The sequence below is a fragment of the Camelus bactrianus genome, chromosome 2 (genome assembly GCF_048773025.1).
Source record: "Camelus bactrianus isolate YW-2024 breed Bactrian camel chromosome 2, ASM4877302v1, whole genome shotgun sequence".
Classification (NCBI taxonomy): domain Eukaryota; kingdom Metazoa; phylum Chordata; class Mammalia; order Artiodactyla; family Camelidae; genus Camelus; species Camelus bactrianus.
Window position 1 is genome coordinate 66,057,647 of NC_133540.1, and position 19,075 is coordinate 66,076,721.

At 39.4% G+C, this 19,075-nt stretch overlaps 1 protein-coding gene across 2 annotated transcripts in view; it reads right to left on the reverse strand.

Annotated features, from left to right (window-relative positions):
* DAPP1 (dual adaptor of phosphotyrosine and 3-phosphoinositides 1) overlaps positions 1-19,075 on the reverse strand; it is a 50,338-nt gene that overhangs the window by 27,801 nt on the left and 3,462 nt on the right. For both annotated transcript variants that reach the window (XM_010953573.3, XM_045515727.2), the window contains exon 2: positions 2,284-2,406. In XM_010953573.3, the coding sequence (XP_010951875.2) occupies positions 2,284-2,406 (123 nt within the window). The remainder of the gene's footprint in view (positions 1-2,283; positions 2,407-19,075) is intronic.

A 19,075-nucleotide genomic window follows, 5' to 3' on the forward strand; every position in this document is an offset into this window, starting at 1 on the left:
CTTTGATACAATAATTATGCAGGTTTATTTGAGATTTTAGGGGATCCATGCAATAAAGAATCAACAATCTAACCACTTAATGAAATTTTAACATTTGCTGTTGATCAGAGAAATCACAATTCCTGCTTCTACCCAAACAGAATTCCATTCTTGATTAATAATTTTCCCAAAAATGCTGTTTAGAAAATGTATAAACAGCTCAGTGGTAGAGTGCACACTTAGTATGCACAAGGTCTTGGGTTCAATCCTTAGTACTTCCATTAAAGAAAGAAAGAAAAAGAGAGAGAAAGGAAGAGGAAGGAGGGGAGAGAGAGAGAAAAAAAATTTATAAACAAAATATAGTAGAGTAACAGGAAAACTGTGTTTTATCTCTGTGATCCATTACCCCCTTATTTACCCCATTACCTTCCCACCTATTTCTGCCACTCCCTTTAAAGTTGCCTGGAGACTTGCCCTGTTCCCTGGAATGGAAGCTATGTCAGACAAAATTCTAACATGGCCCCCATGATTCTCAGCCCCTGGAGCGACACATCTTCTCCCATTCATTCATTAAAATGCTAATGTGGATGCTGCTGTGAAAGAATTTTGTAGATAATTAAGGCTTTAAGTCAGTTGACCTTAAAGGAGGGAGATTATTTGGATGGGCATGACCTAATTGCAAGAGGCTTGTAAAAGCTGAGAGTTTTCTCTGGCGTGTGGCAGGAGAAGAGATTACAGAGACACACTGGAGCTGGCCTGGAGGAAAGCAAACATCCATGTTGTGAACTCCCTACAGGGGCCACATGGCAAGGAACCTCCAGGAGCTGAGAGTGTCCAGGAAAATGGGGCACTCAGTCCTACAGCAGCAAGGGAAGAAATGAAAAGAAATAAAGAAGAGAGGAGGAAATGAAGGAAGAGGACCCTGAGCCCCAGTTAAGCCACAGCCTCAGCCAATACCTTTTTGCCACCCTGGCCACACCCCAAACAGAGAATCTCGCCACATTATGCCTGGGCTTCTGACGTACAGAAACTGTGAGATAATCAATTGCTGTTGTTCCTAGCCACTACATTTTTCGGTAATTTGTTATGTATCATAGAAGACAAATACAGAACACTCCAAGCCCAAAGAGAATATAAGACAGTATGTTAGTTAAATATGTTAATTCTTGGCTTCTGAAGTCATAGAAGCCTACCATCAATTATTTACAGAAATATTTTTGTAGCCCATTTTCCTTACATCAAAGGGAAAGGAAATAAGAAAAAAGAAAAAAAAAAACTATTGTTGAGCTGGATGGAAAAGAGGATTTAGAGAGAAGGGAATGTATCTGTTGCTACTGAGTTATGACAGGGAGACCTGAACCATGTAGAGCAGAAACGAAAAGAGAAAACCTTCTTGTGCCCAATCATCATAATGGACTGACACATGAAGGGAACCTGTGACTTTCTTTCAAGGGTGTATGGACACACCATGGAAACAGTAATAAACAAAACAAAAAAAGAACAATCATAAAACAAGAATGGTTTGACGTTAATGGTAATTTCATGGAGTCATCACATCCCCATTCTGATCCTGGAGCAAATGCCTGTGAACCCAAGAAGACTTGCTATATGTCAGTGGAAGCCAAGGTGACAGATGCTGACTGATAACCAATGACTCCTCCTGATTATCACATGGCTACATCACCTTCTCTGAGAGGTATGCCAGCCAGGAGGAAGGGGGTGGGAGAGAAACCCTGGAAGGGCTGGACAATCACTGTTTTGAGCTGGGCGTACCTGGTGGGGACTTGCTTAACTTTCTTAAGAGTCAGAGGAAATGGAGCTTTGAGAAAGATTAGTCCATTTATAGAAAAAAAAAGTTGCATATTGCCTGCTTGAATTTATGATTATGAAAGTTGCACAGCCACACATCACTCTGATTTTCCAGAGGAAGCAAGGCATAATGAAAAGAGCACTGGGCCAGATTTCAGGGATGTGGTCTCCGGTGCTGCTTCTATCCTGATTTATTGAGTGGAAGACACTTTATCACTTTGGGTTTCAATTTCTTCATCAGTCAGGCAAGAGTTTGGGATTAAACAATTCACAGAATCTCCTTCAGCCATAGCATTTGTTCCCTGCCAATGGAAGGAGCAAGAGTGTTTTTTACAGTCTCACCATTCAGAGCTTGGGATCCTTGCACCTGCTGGTCTAACAGGAATCAAGAGAATTTGGTTTTCTGGCCGTTTGAGTGTGATGATGAAGTGAGCGTCTGTACAAGTAGGAGACGGGACCCTGTAGAATTCCTAGAAGAGCTCTTATGCAACCTACCTCACAGAGAGAGAGTACAGCCCGGTCCTTTCATTGCTGTCCCGCAGCAGGTAGCTCCCGTCACACCCATTGGAGAGGAGAAGGGCCTCGGCCGCGTGCCGCGTGAGGTTGCTGTGGTACCACCTGGGAGTAGAGATTGGCACTGTCACTTAGGGCCAACGGCAGGGGGCTCTTCCTGCACTGGGTTTTCTTCTCTGACATTACCTCAGCAATGCTGTCCGCACTGCTAGCCCCAAGACCAAACTCTCAGCCAAACCTTATCAAGAGAAGGAAATCGCGGGGTGAGGCTGAAGGGGAGAGGAGAGGGCTGCCTAATAGCAGAGTGTCAGGAATTGAATTGTACCCCCCCAAATTCATACCTCGAAGTCCTAATCCCCAGTTCTTCAGAATGTGGCCTTATTTGGAGACAGGGTCTTTAGCAAGTTAGAATGAGGTCATTAGGTGGGGCCTAATTCAATAGGACTGGTGAAAAGAGGACTTTGGAGACGGACTTGCAAATGGGGAGAACACCACGTGAACATGAAGACACCCGTCTGCAAGTCAAGGAGGGCGGGCTGGAACAGATCCCCTTCCCAGTCCTCAGAAGGAACCAGCCCTGCTGACACCTTCATTTTGGGCTTCTAGCCTCCAGAACTGTGAGACAGGTTCCTCTGTTTAAGCCACCCATTTTGTGGTACCTTGCCATGGCAGCCCTAGCAAACAGACACACGTTACTTTGTAAATAGAAAACTCTTTTTTTAAAAGTCCAAGTCAAAAGTAACCACAAGAATATACTTTGGCCATTTTTCTTTCTTTCTTCTGATCTCTCTCTCATATCCTCTTTCTCAAGTGTGGTACCACATTTTGCAGTGTGGAAAACCACCGAGTTATTATACCAGAGCCCACTGTCACAAGGCAAAGGAAGTAGAACAAAAGGAATTCAGACATTTTATACTGAGATGCAAGCCCCATCAAATATTGTTTCAAACTGACAAATATCTGCAGAGCTGGGGAAGTCCCAAGGAGATTCCAATTGATGTATGTGTTTGAAAAAAAACACACACCAGAAACACATCAGAAAAGGTAACAAATATCCATGTTAGGGAAAAACCCTACATAGTCCAAAGGAAGACAGAACAAAAATAAAGCTTTCTTTCTCCCCCCTTAGTCCTCAGTCCCCCTGTTCCTTTCCCCAGAGAACACCAATGTTAACCATTTTCCTGTGCTTCCTCCTAGGAGATGTCCTGTGGGTCTGGAGGCATGCCGGCGCATCCTCCACCCCAGTCCTACGGAAATAAGAGCATTCCAGGCGCACTGCTCTGTTCTGCACCTCGCCGCTTTCTCCTAATGACAGCTCTTCCCTGTTCTTTTCAGTGCCTTGATAGAGACAGTCCAGTGTGGTGATTGGGATTGTGGCCCTTGAGTCCCTTTCCAGGTGATTCCTCTTACTAGCTGTGCAACCTTGGGCAAGTTGCATAACCAGTCTGAGCCATGGTTTTCTGACCTCTAAAGTAGGATTAATAACAGTCATGTCTCATGGGCCGGCTGGGAGTCCTGCTCACATTAGACACAAGAAACAGTCAAAACAGGCTTGACAACAGCAGAGCTTAAAACACATGAGTAGTTGTCATGAAGCCATTGAGATCTATAAAGTCATAACTTGTGATGTGTCCTCTGTGGTGTGATTTTCTTGTTGCTCAAATATAACTTTCCATTACTTTCAATTTATTTCACATAACAGAAATCTAGGTCCCTGGGGATCGTTGCTGCTGCCAGGGGCCCACAATCCAGGGCAGTTGGAGAGGAAGGGGGACACCAGCGATTACATAAACATTGTCACTAATGTCAGTGAACTAAGTACACCTCTTTAATAAAGGTGTACAAGGACTTTGAGCAAGAACCCTGCTCTGCGGCTGAGAGGCCCTGCAGTGACGGCCCTAGGGAATGATATTTTGTCCTGATAAGAAAAAGTCAACGTAAGCCCATCTGTAGAAGGAAATTTATATGTAGGTCTCTTAGCTCTCTGTTTTCTAAATCTACATTTCCTAATGTCTATCTCTTTAGCATATTTCCTCTTTGAGGTAGAGATGCCTCCATCCTGTGTCAGAAATGGATTTGCTAGCTAAAAGCGATGGCCAAGAGAAACATTTTATAAGAAATCCCACTGAGTTATTTGCCCATTCATTGGACAATTTCCCAAACATGTTCAAATCTTCTCACTACAGAATTCCTTCAGAGGACAGTTGGAACCTAAAACTAATATGGTATATGTCCATTACACCGCAAACTGGAAAAAAAAAAAAAAGAGGACAATTGGAGGAACTGAAAGTGAGGCTGTCAAAAACTTGACGTTAGGTGACAGCCAAAATTCTAATTCATTTTAATGAGTGAAATCTCTACATGGCCACAAGTTCTTAAATACATTTTGCCTGTAATTACTTTGGGGATGAATATTTTAGCATAAGATTCAGTTTGAGCCAATAGACTACTTACTTGTACTTATTTGAAGTGGCAAAATCCGATCGACAAAATGTGAAAATGTAAAGGCTTCAGACATTCCTTGGGATTCTTTTTTAAAAATTTTTGGGGGGTCTTTTTTTGAGGGGAGGTAACTAGGTTTATATATTTATTTATTTACTAATGGAGGTCCTGGGGATTGAACCCAGGACTTTGTGCACGCTAGGCAGTCACTCTACCGCTGAGCTATAACCTCCCTTCCTTGGGATGCTTTTCAATGAGATCTGAAGTCTGTTTAAAGCATTTACAGAATAATCATAGCTTGATGGTAGCGTTTTTAAAAATATATTTCATCCTTTTGTTTATTTATTGTTATACTATTTAATTTTTTTAAATTTTGGCAGCGGGGGTAATTAGGTTTGTTTAATTTTAGAGGAGGTACTGGGGATTGAACCCAGGACTCTGAGCATGCTAAGCATACACTCTACCACTTAAGCTATACCCTCCTCAGTTCAATGCCAGTTTTTATTAAGAACTTTTACTAAGAATTTTTTTATGGTAATCTTTTAAACAGTGACTATTTATCATAAACACATAAGAAATCTTTGAACATAAAGTAAGAAGGATTGCACTGTGCTCTAATTTGGAACATCTCAGGGAGTGTTAACTCCTGGGCGGCTGTTTGGTTGAGTCGGTATTGCCATCCTGGGTTTCATGGAGATCTGGGTGTGGGCAAACCTAAGTCGGAGCCTGCCTGGCAGCCAGCCACGCTCCATGATGTCTGCGGGGCAACGAGGATCCTCACCCCCCAAACAGCTCCTCCGCAAATGCCTAAACTTCCTCTTTGAATTGAATTAAGCATTCCTTTCCTAAGAACTGTAGGTGAGCACATCTTCCAGGGAAGTGACGACAGAACAAATAACGTTATGTATCCTTTGTAGGAGTCTGTCGCCTTTGGTAAGGATGGTTCCCGATTGTGTCCATAAGGGGAGAAAGGTTGAAAATATAGTAGAGTTCAGTTGGTAATTGTCCCATTATCAACCTGCTTTACTTTCTACCATCCAACTTTATAAATCTTTATCAATTAAGCTAAAATCTGAGCAAGGCACTATATTAGGCAGGTCAAATGGAACAAAAGCCCACGCTGGGCTTCAAGAAACCATTACTCTAGTCAGGAGGATAAGGTAAATACTTTGCAAACTACATCCAAGAGAGAGTAAAGTATCCAGTGAGGGTTCCAGGAAGAAAGATCAAGACCATTTTTTTGACTTGAAAGACATGTAAGTTACTTTTTAAAGTGTGCACAATTTTTGTGATTGTAAAGTATATGTAGTAAAAATTAAAATATATACACATGCAAAAGAAAGTGAAAATCTTTCACAGAAGAGGAAATATGCATTTCAAATAAACAGTCTCACTACTATTCAGAGAAATGCAAATTAAAGCAACAGTGTAACATATATATTATATATTTTTAATCCACCAGATTGGCTAAAATTGAAGGGTTAGTATTAAGTATTGGAAAATTTGGGGGCCATAGATATTGTCAACTGTTGGCAAGTGTTTAAGTTGGAGGGGAATTTCAACACATCTGATGTAACTGGACATGCACACGTGACCAGTGACTCCACTTCTGGTGTCTGACTAGTAAAACACTTACCCATACACAGAAGGAAGTATGAATGAAGATGTTTACTACAAACTGTGAGAATAAAAATTTGGAGCCATCCTGAATATCCACCAACAGTGAGATGATAAAGTCAGGTGCTACTAAAATGAGATTATATAAAAAGTTAACCAAACACGTCCTAGGATGAGGAGATTATGTAAAAAGTTAACCAAAAGCATTTGAAAAGGTGAGAGCATTTTTGGTTGCCAAATGCTGAGGGCAAGGGGTTGGATGCTACCAGCACTTTGTGAGGGAGTGCCAGGAATGCTTAACATCCATAGAGACTGATGCAATCCTGAACAACCGACAGCTGTCCCACTCAGAATGCCAGCTGCACCCCCACGGAGATACACCCATTACACACATGTCAAAGTTGATAGACCCCAAAATGTATTGTTAAGTTAGAAGAACTGGTGGCAGGTACAGTATGATGCCACTTAGCTTTAAAAAGTCTATCTCATTCCCCCAAACAATACAACATATACACATATAAAAATATATAAAAGCATGAAATAGAAGTCTGAAAAAAATGCACACCAAACTGATAAATCTGGTCCTTAATGGAAGGAACTAGGATTGAGGGTGTTGACAAAGGGGATTTAGCGTGATCAAATTTCCCTAATCTGCCTTACTCAAGTGTAAAAAAATAAAACAAAATACATTCATATATTAACTGTGTAACTAAAATTTGAAAAAAGAAAACAATATTTCTACCTGAATTCAACCTCCAGCACCCTGTTAATAATTTGCTTTATTTAATTATTTTATTTAGGGGGTAGAATATAGCTCAATGGTAGAGTCCACATGCTTAGCATGCATGAGGTTTTAGATTCAAGCCCCAGTACCTCTGTTAAAAATACATAAATAAACTTAATTCCCCCCCCCAAAAAAAATAAATAAAATATAAAATCAAACAAAGGAAGCTGTTAAAATTGTTTAAAAAGGAAAATTTTTTAAGAAAATGTGTTCCACTATAAAAAATCATTTTATTTAATTTACTTATTCAATTGCTGTTTATTGAACACTGGACGTGACCTAGCACTTGGGTGGGCAGAGAGAGAGACTTTTTCTCTATTTGAAGTCTAGTGGGATTTGGAGTGACATTTTTTTCAAGGAGCTATTCTGTGCAAAGGGAGTAACAGGAGCGAAGGCCAAGAAACGAGAGTGTGCCGGGTGTAAATCGCACCAGAGCACGGCACAGCGGTGTGAGTAACTCAGGGCAGTGCCCAAGGGCAGCAGTCAGCGTGGTGAGATGAAGCCAGGAGGAGACTGGCACTGGCTTATACTTGGCACTGGACGCTGACGGCTCCTTGGCTGATGTCTTGGATTTTGATGGCTTAATATGCATGGACAACAGCTTATTACATAGAGTCTTAATTGCTTGGGCCTGAAATTCTTGTGATTGGCAATCTGTTTAAAAATTTTTTTTTTAATTTTGTTATTCTGCTTGTTAGATGGAAAAGTCAAAATTTAAGGGGTTTGAAGCTTGTAAAATTTGGATGTCTCTTTAAGAAAATTAATATAAACTTACCAAAAAAAGAAAAAGAATGATTACTTAGAGTGAGAAATCACAATAGATTATAAATTTTAAAAGCTAACATCAACAAAATGAAAAGGCAGCCCACTGAATGGAAGAAAACATTTGCAAATCATGTATCTGATAAGGGGTTAATATTCAAAATAAACGAAGAACTTATACAACTCAATAGCAAAAAAACAAACAGTTCAATTAAAATATGAGCATAAGATCTGAATAGACATCTTTTAAAGAAGATAAACAGATGGCCAACTGATACAGGAAAAGATGCTCAACATCACTAATTATCAGGGAAATGCAAATCAAAACCACAATGAGAATGGCTATTATCAAACAGACAAGAAATAATGGATGTTGGTGAGGACACGGAAAAAATGTTGGTGGGAATGTAAATTCGTGCAATCGCTATATAAAACAGGATGGAGGTTTTTCAAAAAATTAGAAATAGAACTACCATATGACCCAGCAATTCTACTCCTGAGTACTTATCCAAGTAAAACTAAAATACTAATTAGAAAAGATATATGCACCCCATGTTCATTGCAACATTATTTACAGTAGCCAAGACGTGTAAACAACCTAAATGTCCATTGGTGTATGAATGGATAAGGAAAATATTTCATGGCTGAATAATTATATTCTGCTATATATATAGTGGAATATGACACAGCTATAAAAAAGAATGAAATCTTGCCATTTTCAACAACATTGTTGTGCCCTGAGGGCATTATGCCAAATGAAGTAAGTCAGATAAAAAAGATAAATACCATATGATCTCACTTATATGAGGAATCTAAACAATCAAACAAATGAATAAACAAAACTAAACTAAACCAGACTCATAGATACAGAAAATACTAAACTAAACCAGACTCATAGATACAGAAAATAAATGGATGGCTGCCAGAGAGCAGGGGATTGTATGTGAAATAGGTGAAGGAGATTAAGAGGTATGAACCTTCAGTTATAAAATAAATAAGCTACAGGGGTGTAATATACAGCATAAGGAGTATGGTCCATAATATTGCAATGACTGTATGAGGACAGATGGTTATGAGACTTACCATGGTGGTCATTTCATAATGAATGCAAATGTCAAGTCACCATGTAGTACACCTGAAACTAACATAATATTGTATGTCAACTCTATTTCAGTTAAAAAGGAATAAAAATTCACTAAGATTTAACTATGAAAAATAATAAATACATAAAAATAAAACAACCCAAAAACCAAAAATACCAAGCTCATGGATACAGAGAACAGGTTGGTGGTTGCCTGAGTTAGGGGGCAGGGAATGAAATGGAGAAAGAGTGTCAAAAGGTACAGATTTCCAGCTATAAAATGACTAAGTCCTGGGGATATAATGTACAGCACAGTGACTACAGTTAATAATACTGTATTGCTTATTTGAAAGTAGCTAGGAGAGTGGATCAAAAGTTCTCATCATAATAAAAGAGAAGTTTTGTTAACTATGTATGGTGATGGACGTTAACTGGAATTATTGTAGCGATCATTTCACAATGTATACAAATATCAAATCATTATGTTGTACACCTAAAACTAATATAATGCTAGATGTCTATTATATCTCAAATTTAAAAAATAAAAAAAAAGCTGACAAATATCACAAACATTACAAAACCAAGGAATAAAGCTTCTGTTCATTAATTAACTGTTTAATATACCCCTATCATTTTTCCTGTACATTTTTGGCTGTATTATCTTTGGTTATTTCTTTATCTAAAAACAATTTTATTACATAATTTTCTATATAGAATAAGAATTCAGTATTTCACCTAGAATTACTTTGAGACAAAAATTATTTTGAATTCTACAATGTGATACTGATAATAAAGTCTTTCAGATTGTTGGAAAATTTGAGAACCTCTGTCAAACTGCTTTCATAAATGAACTGTAAGATTTCAGGGCATTTGAAATTTTCATGTTCAGGAACTAATCTTAAATGCTCTTCGAGTTGACCACATTTATTTTAACCACATCACTAGGGTCTGTGCAAGGCAGAGGCCCCAAAGCTGAAGTTTCATTGGCTTCACAGCAAACTCATCTCTGGTGATTATTAAAGTCATATGTGCTTTTTATTTTTTTTTTAAGTTAAACAATTAAAAACATTTAACTTAGCAAATAAAAGCCACATATAATCCCTCATTGCAGAGAAAATCACAACCATCAGCTTGGTTTATATTTCTAATCTTTGTACAGTATGTGAATAAAGTCTGAACCCTGAGAAGACTCTTAGCTAATCTTTGTTTACATTTTGCTAATGATGGGGAACTCACTACTTGTACAGGCAAGCCCATTCCATCCTTCCATGATTGATGGCTAGAAAACTCTTGTCTACATCAAGTTACTGTTTCCTGCTGTACAGCTTTCAACAGATGGTCTCAGAGCTACCTCTTGAAGTTATAGAGATAATTGTTACACAAATAGTTAAAGCATTTAGAATGTACTCTCTTTTGTTTCCATCATCTTCAACTTCTTTTATAACAGACTTTCAGTCCCTTGATCATCCAAAGACCTTATCTCGTCTGAATACCTTCTAAATTTTCAACATCTATCTTAAAGGTAAGATCTGACGTGCAAATCAAAGCCGCATAGGATCGCCCTATTCCAGCTGACAGTTACACTGCAAGCAACCCAAGATTGCATTCTTTCCTTGACAGTTGCATCACACTGCTGATTCACATTGAACCTGCTGTAGATTAAAGCCTCCAAGTAAATCATCTTCCCCTGCTGTTCTGCCATGTCTCTCCCAGCTGCATTAGAAAGGTGATGTTTTTAGAATTAAGTGCAGTAAGAAATCTTTTTGCCACTAGGAAATGCCAAGTGAAAAGGAATGCTGGTAGGCAGCTAACGTGGATCACAAACACCCATGCAGTATTAGTGAAAATTTTGCGAGAGAGCATGCGTTTGTCTCCACTCATGTCCTCAGCGATGAGTCCTTCTGTGCCAACGACTTCTAACATATTAGCGATGTGACCCCAGGTAAGGAGCAACCTCGTCTTCTCATCTGTCAAGGTGACTGATAGAAAAACTCTCTTATTTTCATGTGTTGGACCACTGACTTCTTTAATAAACTTCTTACATGATTCTCTAACTTTTGCAGAAGAGAACAAGGTGTAAGCTTTGCTAATTATGCAAATGTCATGACTATGCTGGATATGGTGCTACCTGCTGGGAATACGACTCTCTGCTGTTTGGGATAAGTTCCATTCTCCCGAGACTTAAAAAACAAAAAATTATTTTTGCCTCATTTTCCTGAAGAAGTAAGAAAGAGCAGGAAACTACTCTTTATAGCAACACATTCGATGCAGTGTTGTATTTTCCTCTTCCCCCAAGGTCCACATGTTGATGTAAGTGTGTCTCAAGGCTGATAGAGCCAGGAGAGACTCATCAGCTTCCAAAGAGTATCTGTACTAGATTTATGAAATTATCAAAACCCACAGCTGGCCTTGAAGGAAATAATGGTGTTATTCATTCCAAGATACAGTAACAAATTAGGAAACACCCACCCACTAAAGAATGTTCATAGCTGCCTCTCAGTAAGATACAGGAAATAAGCTCAACCACAGAGAAAGCAGACAAGATGGTCCTCAAGTCCACCTCCTCTCCTCTCATCCCAGTGCCCCTTTGTTCTAGAGCCTCCTGGAAAATTGCCCCAGCATCATATTGGAGACTTCATAGTTTCTAATCCCATTGGGTTTTATTGTCTTAACTTAATATGAGGATTTAAGCTTGTATCTCATTCTCCTCTGTCTTTTAAAAGAGAGGCTTTCACACGTTTGAATTGGCCCACAGTATGAAATACATTTTTGTATTTCTCTCTCTTTCTTTCTACATATATATATACACATACATTGCAAACATACACAAAGAAACAAAGTGTTTTAGGAAACAACACTATTCTTCTAAATTCTATTCAATATTTACTTTTCTATTTCTTTTTAACAAATATTGTGACCTAAATACTAAATTGACTTCAAGAACACTCTTGGGTTGTACTTGGTGTAAAATGCGAAGCCTTGCCACTCAGTGCCCTGGGATCGTGTAATAAATTCACATTCACCGACCTCCTGGACCTGCTGAATTATGATCTGTTTTTATCAAGAGCCCCACATGATTACTGTGCAATTTAGGGTTAGAGAAGCATAGAAGTGAAGGACTCTTGGTCCTAAAAACTTTAATTTATTTCAATAAACTCGATAGTTTGAGTGGACTGTGTATGGCCTCTAAAAAGGAGGACAATGAGCCAAGAAAACACTACATGGCATTACAGGGCCAGTGGGAGGGAAAGAGAAGGATTTGCAGGCTAACTTCATCAAAAAATCCTCAGATAGCTTCCATCTTAGTGATATGGACAGTAAATGGTGTAGAACGGGAGCTCATGAGGGAATGAAATGATCAGGGAAATCTTCAAGGAGGAGGAAGATTATGCGTTGAGACTTGAAGAATAAGTACAGGGTTCATTAGGTGTGAAAGAAAAGAGCATCCCAACAGGAGCAGTAGCATAAGCAAAGGCACTGGGGTCGACATGTGCATGGCGTATAAAGAAAACAGAATACCTAGCTGGAACAGAGAGTCTATGTTGAGGAGTAGTACAAAATAACACTGGAAGAACAAGTGGGCACAGAAATCAGACTTGGGTGTTAAAACATGAGCCATACATCCGTTTAGATTATATACTTCTTGGGGAGAAAATTTCTTAGTAACCCATGTCTACAGATTTTTCATATGTTTAATGACATGTTTTTCCCTTTCTTGGCAAAGAGAAGTGACATAGAACCTAGATATGTCTCATCAGACTTATAAAGAGGACGTATATTTCAACCAAAAACAACGGAAATTGCTGATTATGTAAAAACAGCTAAAAAGCTCTAGAGTTGAACAGCCAACAAAAGCACTCTTCTTTAGAGAATTTTCTCCCTTTTTTACCATTTTCAAAATTATTCTCGCTTTTGAATGACACTGACACACTTTCTGAACTCCCTAGACCAAAGATAGCAAGTGCACGACATATGATGCACTCCCCTTTTCTTAAGGCCACGGATGACATAGCTTGTTGACTTGTCTTCTTGCTTGCTAACCTATGCTTGGCCTCAGAGTCCTTCTGAACACAATGATGATAGAACAAACAATGAATCTATTAGGCAATCTCAACCTAAGCAGTCTTAACTTGGCTTAATCTTGAGTCACTCCATGGGATTGCTTGGCTGCTGATTTCCTTTGTGTTCATTTATTCATAGGGTTGGTGCTAGATACTTTGACTTCGTGAAAACTAAGACGCATAGCTCTCTAAGCCATCAGAAATCATCGGTTAAGGAAAAGGAAATGTCTTATTTAGCTCAAAAGATCAGTGCTGCAATTTGTATTACAGTCAGGCTGTGATGCATCTTCTGTGACAATGCGATGGTGTCTGGATAAGCATGGTAAGTCCCTATTTGCAGATGTAGGCTTATCTTTCCATTGGTCATAGTGAATGGACCTTGTCTAAGTAGAGAGAATCAAGCAGAGACTTTGCAAAGAATTTTCAAAGTTCTAATGAGACTTCAGACAGGCATAGTGCGATACATAGGGGAGGCTGAAGAAAGACTCACCACAGTCTTTCCAAAAAGGAGCTTTCTGTGATGGAACCGGCTTGTCTGAGACTTTCCACATTGCCATTCTAAATGCCCACATTTACAAATGCTAACAGCAGAGCTAAATGGTCAGGCCAGCTGGCCTAGGCTTTAGGAAGCATACCTGAGTGATGACAGAGGCAGAGTATGTGAGTATCTGGACAAACAGTGAACCAAAGGTGGGGCCCCAAGATTTTTTATTTGTAGGAGTCAAGGCTCAGCTAAAGGGAAACAGGACTGAAAGGGATATGATAATTCTGTGGAAGCTGGAAAGCAGGATAAACCTGTTCATGGAGGAGCCTGAGGAATGAGGCAAGGAGTTCTGAGAAAGAGAAACAGAGAGAGAGACAGAGACTCAGAGATCCAGAGACACAGAGGGGCACCAAGAGCCAGAGACACATGTCAAGGGCTGTAGAAAGATATATATAAATATAAGACCTGGAGACAGAGAAAGGCACAGAGACTCATGTAGAAAGCCAGAAGCACATAGGGACAAGGACCTAAGGAACATGAATACAGACCCAAACAGTGGGGTCCAGGAGACGTAGACAGAGAAACCGAAGAGAGTGAAGGCTGCAGACACATGGAGAGAGACCCACAGAGCCTGACTCAGGGGTGGATCTACACACCCAGGGAAGTCAGAGACATGACAGACCAGAGAGCAGAGCCGCTATGGGAAGGTGGCGTGGCAAACTGCATCTCTTTCCAGCAGAGGTCCTTTTGGGTCCCTGGGTCAGCCTGCACAGTGCACAAATGGCTGCAAGACCCAAGAAACATCATCGCTCCCCCAGTGGTTGTGGCTCAGGGAACTTAAGCCCTTTTGGAATTTGGACCAATAGTCAAACTTTAAGGGAAATGGGCTGGCCTGGGAAAGACCAGATCTGGAATCTGCTTTGAGACAGAACAAGAAGCAGATGATAAAAAAAACATGCTATCAGAAAGTATGAGCAAAATTATGTATATGATATGACTGCAATTCAATGTGTATGCATGTGTGTGTGTGTGTGTGTGTGTGTGTACAGAAAAATATTTTTAAAGGACTGGAGAGAAGTTGAATAATATGTTGTTTTGGGTGGTGGTACAGGGCTGACATTTTTGGTGATTTTCTTTATTTCTCAAATTTTCTATAATTAATGTGTATTACTATTATTTTAAACTGCTTATTGTGAATAATTTCAGATATACAAAAAAGTAGAAAAAATAGTATAAATAACACCCACATTTAAATAATACCCATATTTTAGGTAGAATTATTTTTAACTTTTTGCCATATTTCCTTCATATATTTTTGGATGAACATCTTAAATGTAAACTAGAGATATCATAGCACTTTAATCTTAAGTAATTCAGCATGTTTCTCTAAAAAGTAACATCCTCTTACATATCTATACTTGTGTCAAACAAATTAAATTATTGCCCTTATGCTTTTTAAAGTTGAAATGTTTTTAAGCAAAAGTCTAACAACAGATGATGGGAGTAGGCACTATTGGCAGGGAATCAGGGAAGCAGGACCACAGAGAAGCTGGAGGTGAACAGTGACAGTTAAGACTCAGCTATGTGGACCATGGTTGGGTTCAGACAGGTCCACATCAGGAGGGAACCCAGTGTGTGGGCTCAGACTAGGAATTTATCCTCTAGGGGAGTTGATAGGGGCAAGAAATTAACCCAGGTTAAAAAAAAAAAAAAAAAAAAAAGAGGCAAAGGGTATGGTAATGATCCTAGAAACTGGAAGAGGAAAGCCAGGTGGAAGTTTTCTTGTAGAATGAAGCTGAAGATGGAGACTCTGAGTGGTAAAGACCAGAACGAAGCTGACTGAACGCCGAGCCCCAAGAATGGGGGGGTCTGAGTCTATGTGGGCTCTTTCTATCTTCTGAAAACTCGTATGTTTTGCCACTTTTGCTGCTTTATTCATGCTAGTTTCTCTTTAGGAAATGTCTTCTTCTCTACCTTCAACAGACAAAAATCCTGTGGGTTCCAAGGCCATCTTCACCATGTCCAACAACCATGTCCAACAATCTTCCTCCTTCCTGCCACCTGCTGTGTTTTATTAGACACTGCAATGACCCCCAGCCCCACCACCCTGCATTCTAACTCTCCCCACACGTGCATTCTCTGTTCCATGCACTGTAAACTCCCCGAAGGGAGATACTTCCTTTTAGTGTCAGTATCTCCTACACTGCCTTGCATAATGTCATCCTTCAACGGATGGCTCTGTGAATGAATGGAAGGAAGAATGAATGAAACAAGGTGACCCCACTCAATGTGCAGAACCTGTGTGGACAGATTTCCATATGTAAGGAGAAGGAAGTCACCGTCACCCACAGAGGAACAGAAACACAACAACAGAAGAGGACATTTGCTTGCGTCAGCAGAGATTGAACTGTATACAGTTCCATACTCTTGCCCAACCACAAGAGAATCACCTACCATTTTTAGAGTCCAAGGTTACAGAACTGTGCACAGAAGAGGAACAAGCTTTATTGCTCTACTTGGTATCAGCTCTGTAAACAGGTTCCTTTAGAGCTTGGACTTCACTACACTCTTCTTAGCCTATTCAATGGGCCTAGCCCTGGAAAACGGAATCAACACAAAATTCAGTCAAGTTCTGATTAATTAGAATGCTGATCTGGCTTTGTGTGCCTATGAAAAATGTGAAAGAATAATGTCTTTTAGTTTAAAAAAAATGTGTTGGTGGTAGTAATCACAGAACTTTCTTTTTTGCCCTTTCAGTTCTCACCAGCACTAATAAATAGTGCTGATACAATAAGAAGAGAGACATTTGACAGAAACTAGGAAGTTGTGTTAGTGGATAAGCATGTGGGCTCTGGGACAAAACTCCTGGATTTGAAGGTTTACAGGCATGTGAGCATGTGATAAAAGCTCTGTTCTTCATTTTTCTCATTTGTAAATGCAAATGACATTAGTGGTAGTAACTATCTCCCAGTGATGTGTGGATTTAATAAGTTATATAGGCAAAGGGCTTAAAATAGCACCTGGCACATGGTAAGCATCCAACAATTTCCTATTGCCGTTCTTAGGACGTATGCCTTCTTCCGTCAGGGTCAGCTTTGGAGTAACCGCCCAGGCACTCCCAGTGGCACCACCAATGCCATCTGTGACCTGACCTGTTCACTTAACTTATTTGAAGTCACTTTCTGCATCTATAAAATGAGTATGATCATACTGTATTGAAGATGTTATCGTGAAGGCCAAATGGATGTGACTGGCTTAGTGCTGGCACAGAGCAGGGGGTTTAGTAAATAATGACTCTCACAGCAGGAGAGCCGACTGTGGTACAATGAGCATGAACTTGGGACCTGGAATCTCTGGGACTCCAGGCAGCCTGATTTCTCTGCTGCCGAGTCTCTTCGGATGTAAAGCGGAAATGCCAATACCCTTTGAAGACCAGAGCTAGTGTATGCAAAATGTCTGCCTCTTAATAAGAACTCACTTTGGTTATTATTACCTATTCCCTGGGTCAGCAAACCACCTCTTGAGGGTCAGTTCCTGCCAGGGTACATGTTTTTGTATGAAATGAGCCAAGAATAATTTTATGTTTTTGAATGGTGGGGAGAAAAAAGGAGAAGAATGTTTTATGACTCATGAAAATTAAATGAAATTCAAATGTCAGTGTCCTTAAATATGGCACAGTCATTTGTTTTTGTGTTATCTGTGGCTGGCTTTGCATGACAATGGCAGATGTGAGTAGCTGAAGGAGAAATCACTAAGGTCTGCAAAGCCTAAAATATTTATTACCTGGCTCTTGACAAAAAGAGTTTGCTGATCCGAGAAATGCAAATCAAAACTACAGTGAGGTATCACCTCACACCCATTCAGAATGGCCATAATTCAAAAGACCACAAACAGTGAATGATGGAGAGGGTGTGAAGAAAAGAGAACTCTCCTACACTGTTGGTGGGAATGTAGTTTGGTGCAGTCACTATGGAGAACACTATGGAAGTTCCTTAAAAAACTAAATATAGACTTACCATATGTCTAGCAATCCCACTCCTGGGCATATATCCAGAGGGAACCTTAATTCAAAAAATACATGCACCCCAATGTTCATAGCAGCACTATCTACAATAGGCAAGACATGGAAACAACCTAAATGTCCATGGACAGATGACTGAATAAAGAAGCTGTGGTATATTTATACAATGGAATACTATTCAGCCTTAAAAAAGTAATAAACTAATGCCATTTGCAGCAACATTGATCAGCCTGGAGAATGTCATTCTAAGTGAAATGAGCCAGAAAGAGAAAGAAAAATACCATATGATGTCACTTATATGTGTAAGCTTAAAAAAAAAAAAGAAAAAAGACAAAGAAACTTATTTACAAAACAGAAATAGACAGACTTAGAAAATAAATTTATGGTTACCAGAGGGGGAAAGGGGGTGGGAAGGGGTAAATTGGGAGTTCCAGATTTGCAGATACTAACTACTATATGTAAAATAGATAAACAACAAGCTTATACTGTATAGTACAGGGAACTATAGCCAATATCTTGTAGCAACTTTTGGTGAAAAAGAATATAAAAACGAATATATGTATGTGCCTATATGACTGAAGCACTGTGCTGTACACCAGAAACTGACACAACATTGTAAACTGACTATACTTTAATTAAAAAATTTTTTAAAAGGCAAGAAATAGGACCTAAAGGGGAAAAATAAAGAGTTTGCTGATCCTTGATCTGGCCTAACCTCTTATATATGAAAGGGCAGAGAAATTAGAGACTTTTTGATTAATTTATTTAAATATCCAGAGCTTAGAATCTACCTTCTTGACTCTGACTGACATAGTCAAATACCAACACTTTCTTATGAAATTTGAGATTTGGGAAAGTATATAAAAAAGGGAATGTTTATTCTATTTCTCACTGAAGGACTATGACTAGATAACTTGAATATTTAATTTAAAAGTATCCTAAAATATTTTTATTTCACAGTATCCCTTTTTTGTCTGTGGTTACATAGTTTGGACGTAACTCTACATTCCTCCATTGTCATGCAGGAAACTTTGTTACAATCAAAGAATTGCTGGGATTTTAAATTATTAACTGATTAACAATTCTATCCTAGTTTGTGACTTAGGTGACATCTCAGATAATCATTAGTTGTTTCATTTCCCCATCGCTTCATTTCGAAAGCCACAAACAGCTTGACTTCTGTGCCCAGCCTGCCTCCTGCCTCTTACCCACCTTCTCCACAGCCTCTGCCCCGCCCTCCCTACTTGGCCAAACTTTGAGTGAAGCTGAGGGACATTTGCAGATGGTGTTATTTCCCCTTTTGCTTCTGGATGCCTTAATATATTTAGGATGGAAGAAAGAAATGTTTTTATATTGACACTCTATCAGTGAGACACAGAAATGCATCTGAGTTGCTTGCTTTAGGTTCTTCAGGAAGAATAGACCCTGTGTCCTGGGCAAGCTGTGTGTGTCCTGGAAAGGCAGGGGCTGGGCTGGCTGTGGTTCAGGATTTTATTTGCAGAGCTCACAGATTCCAGAGCCC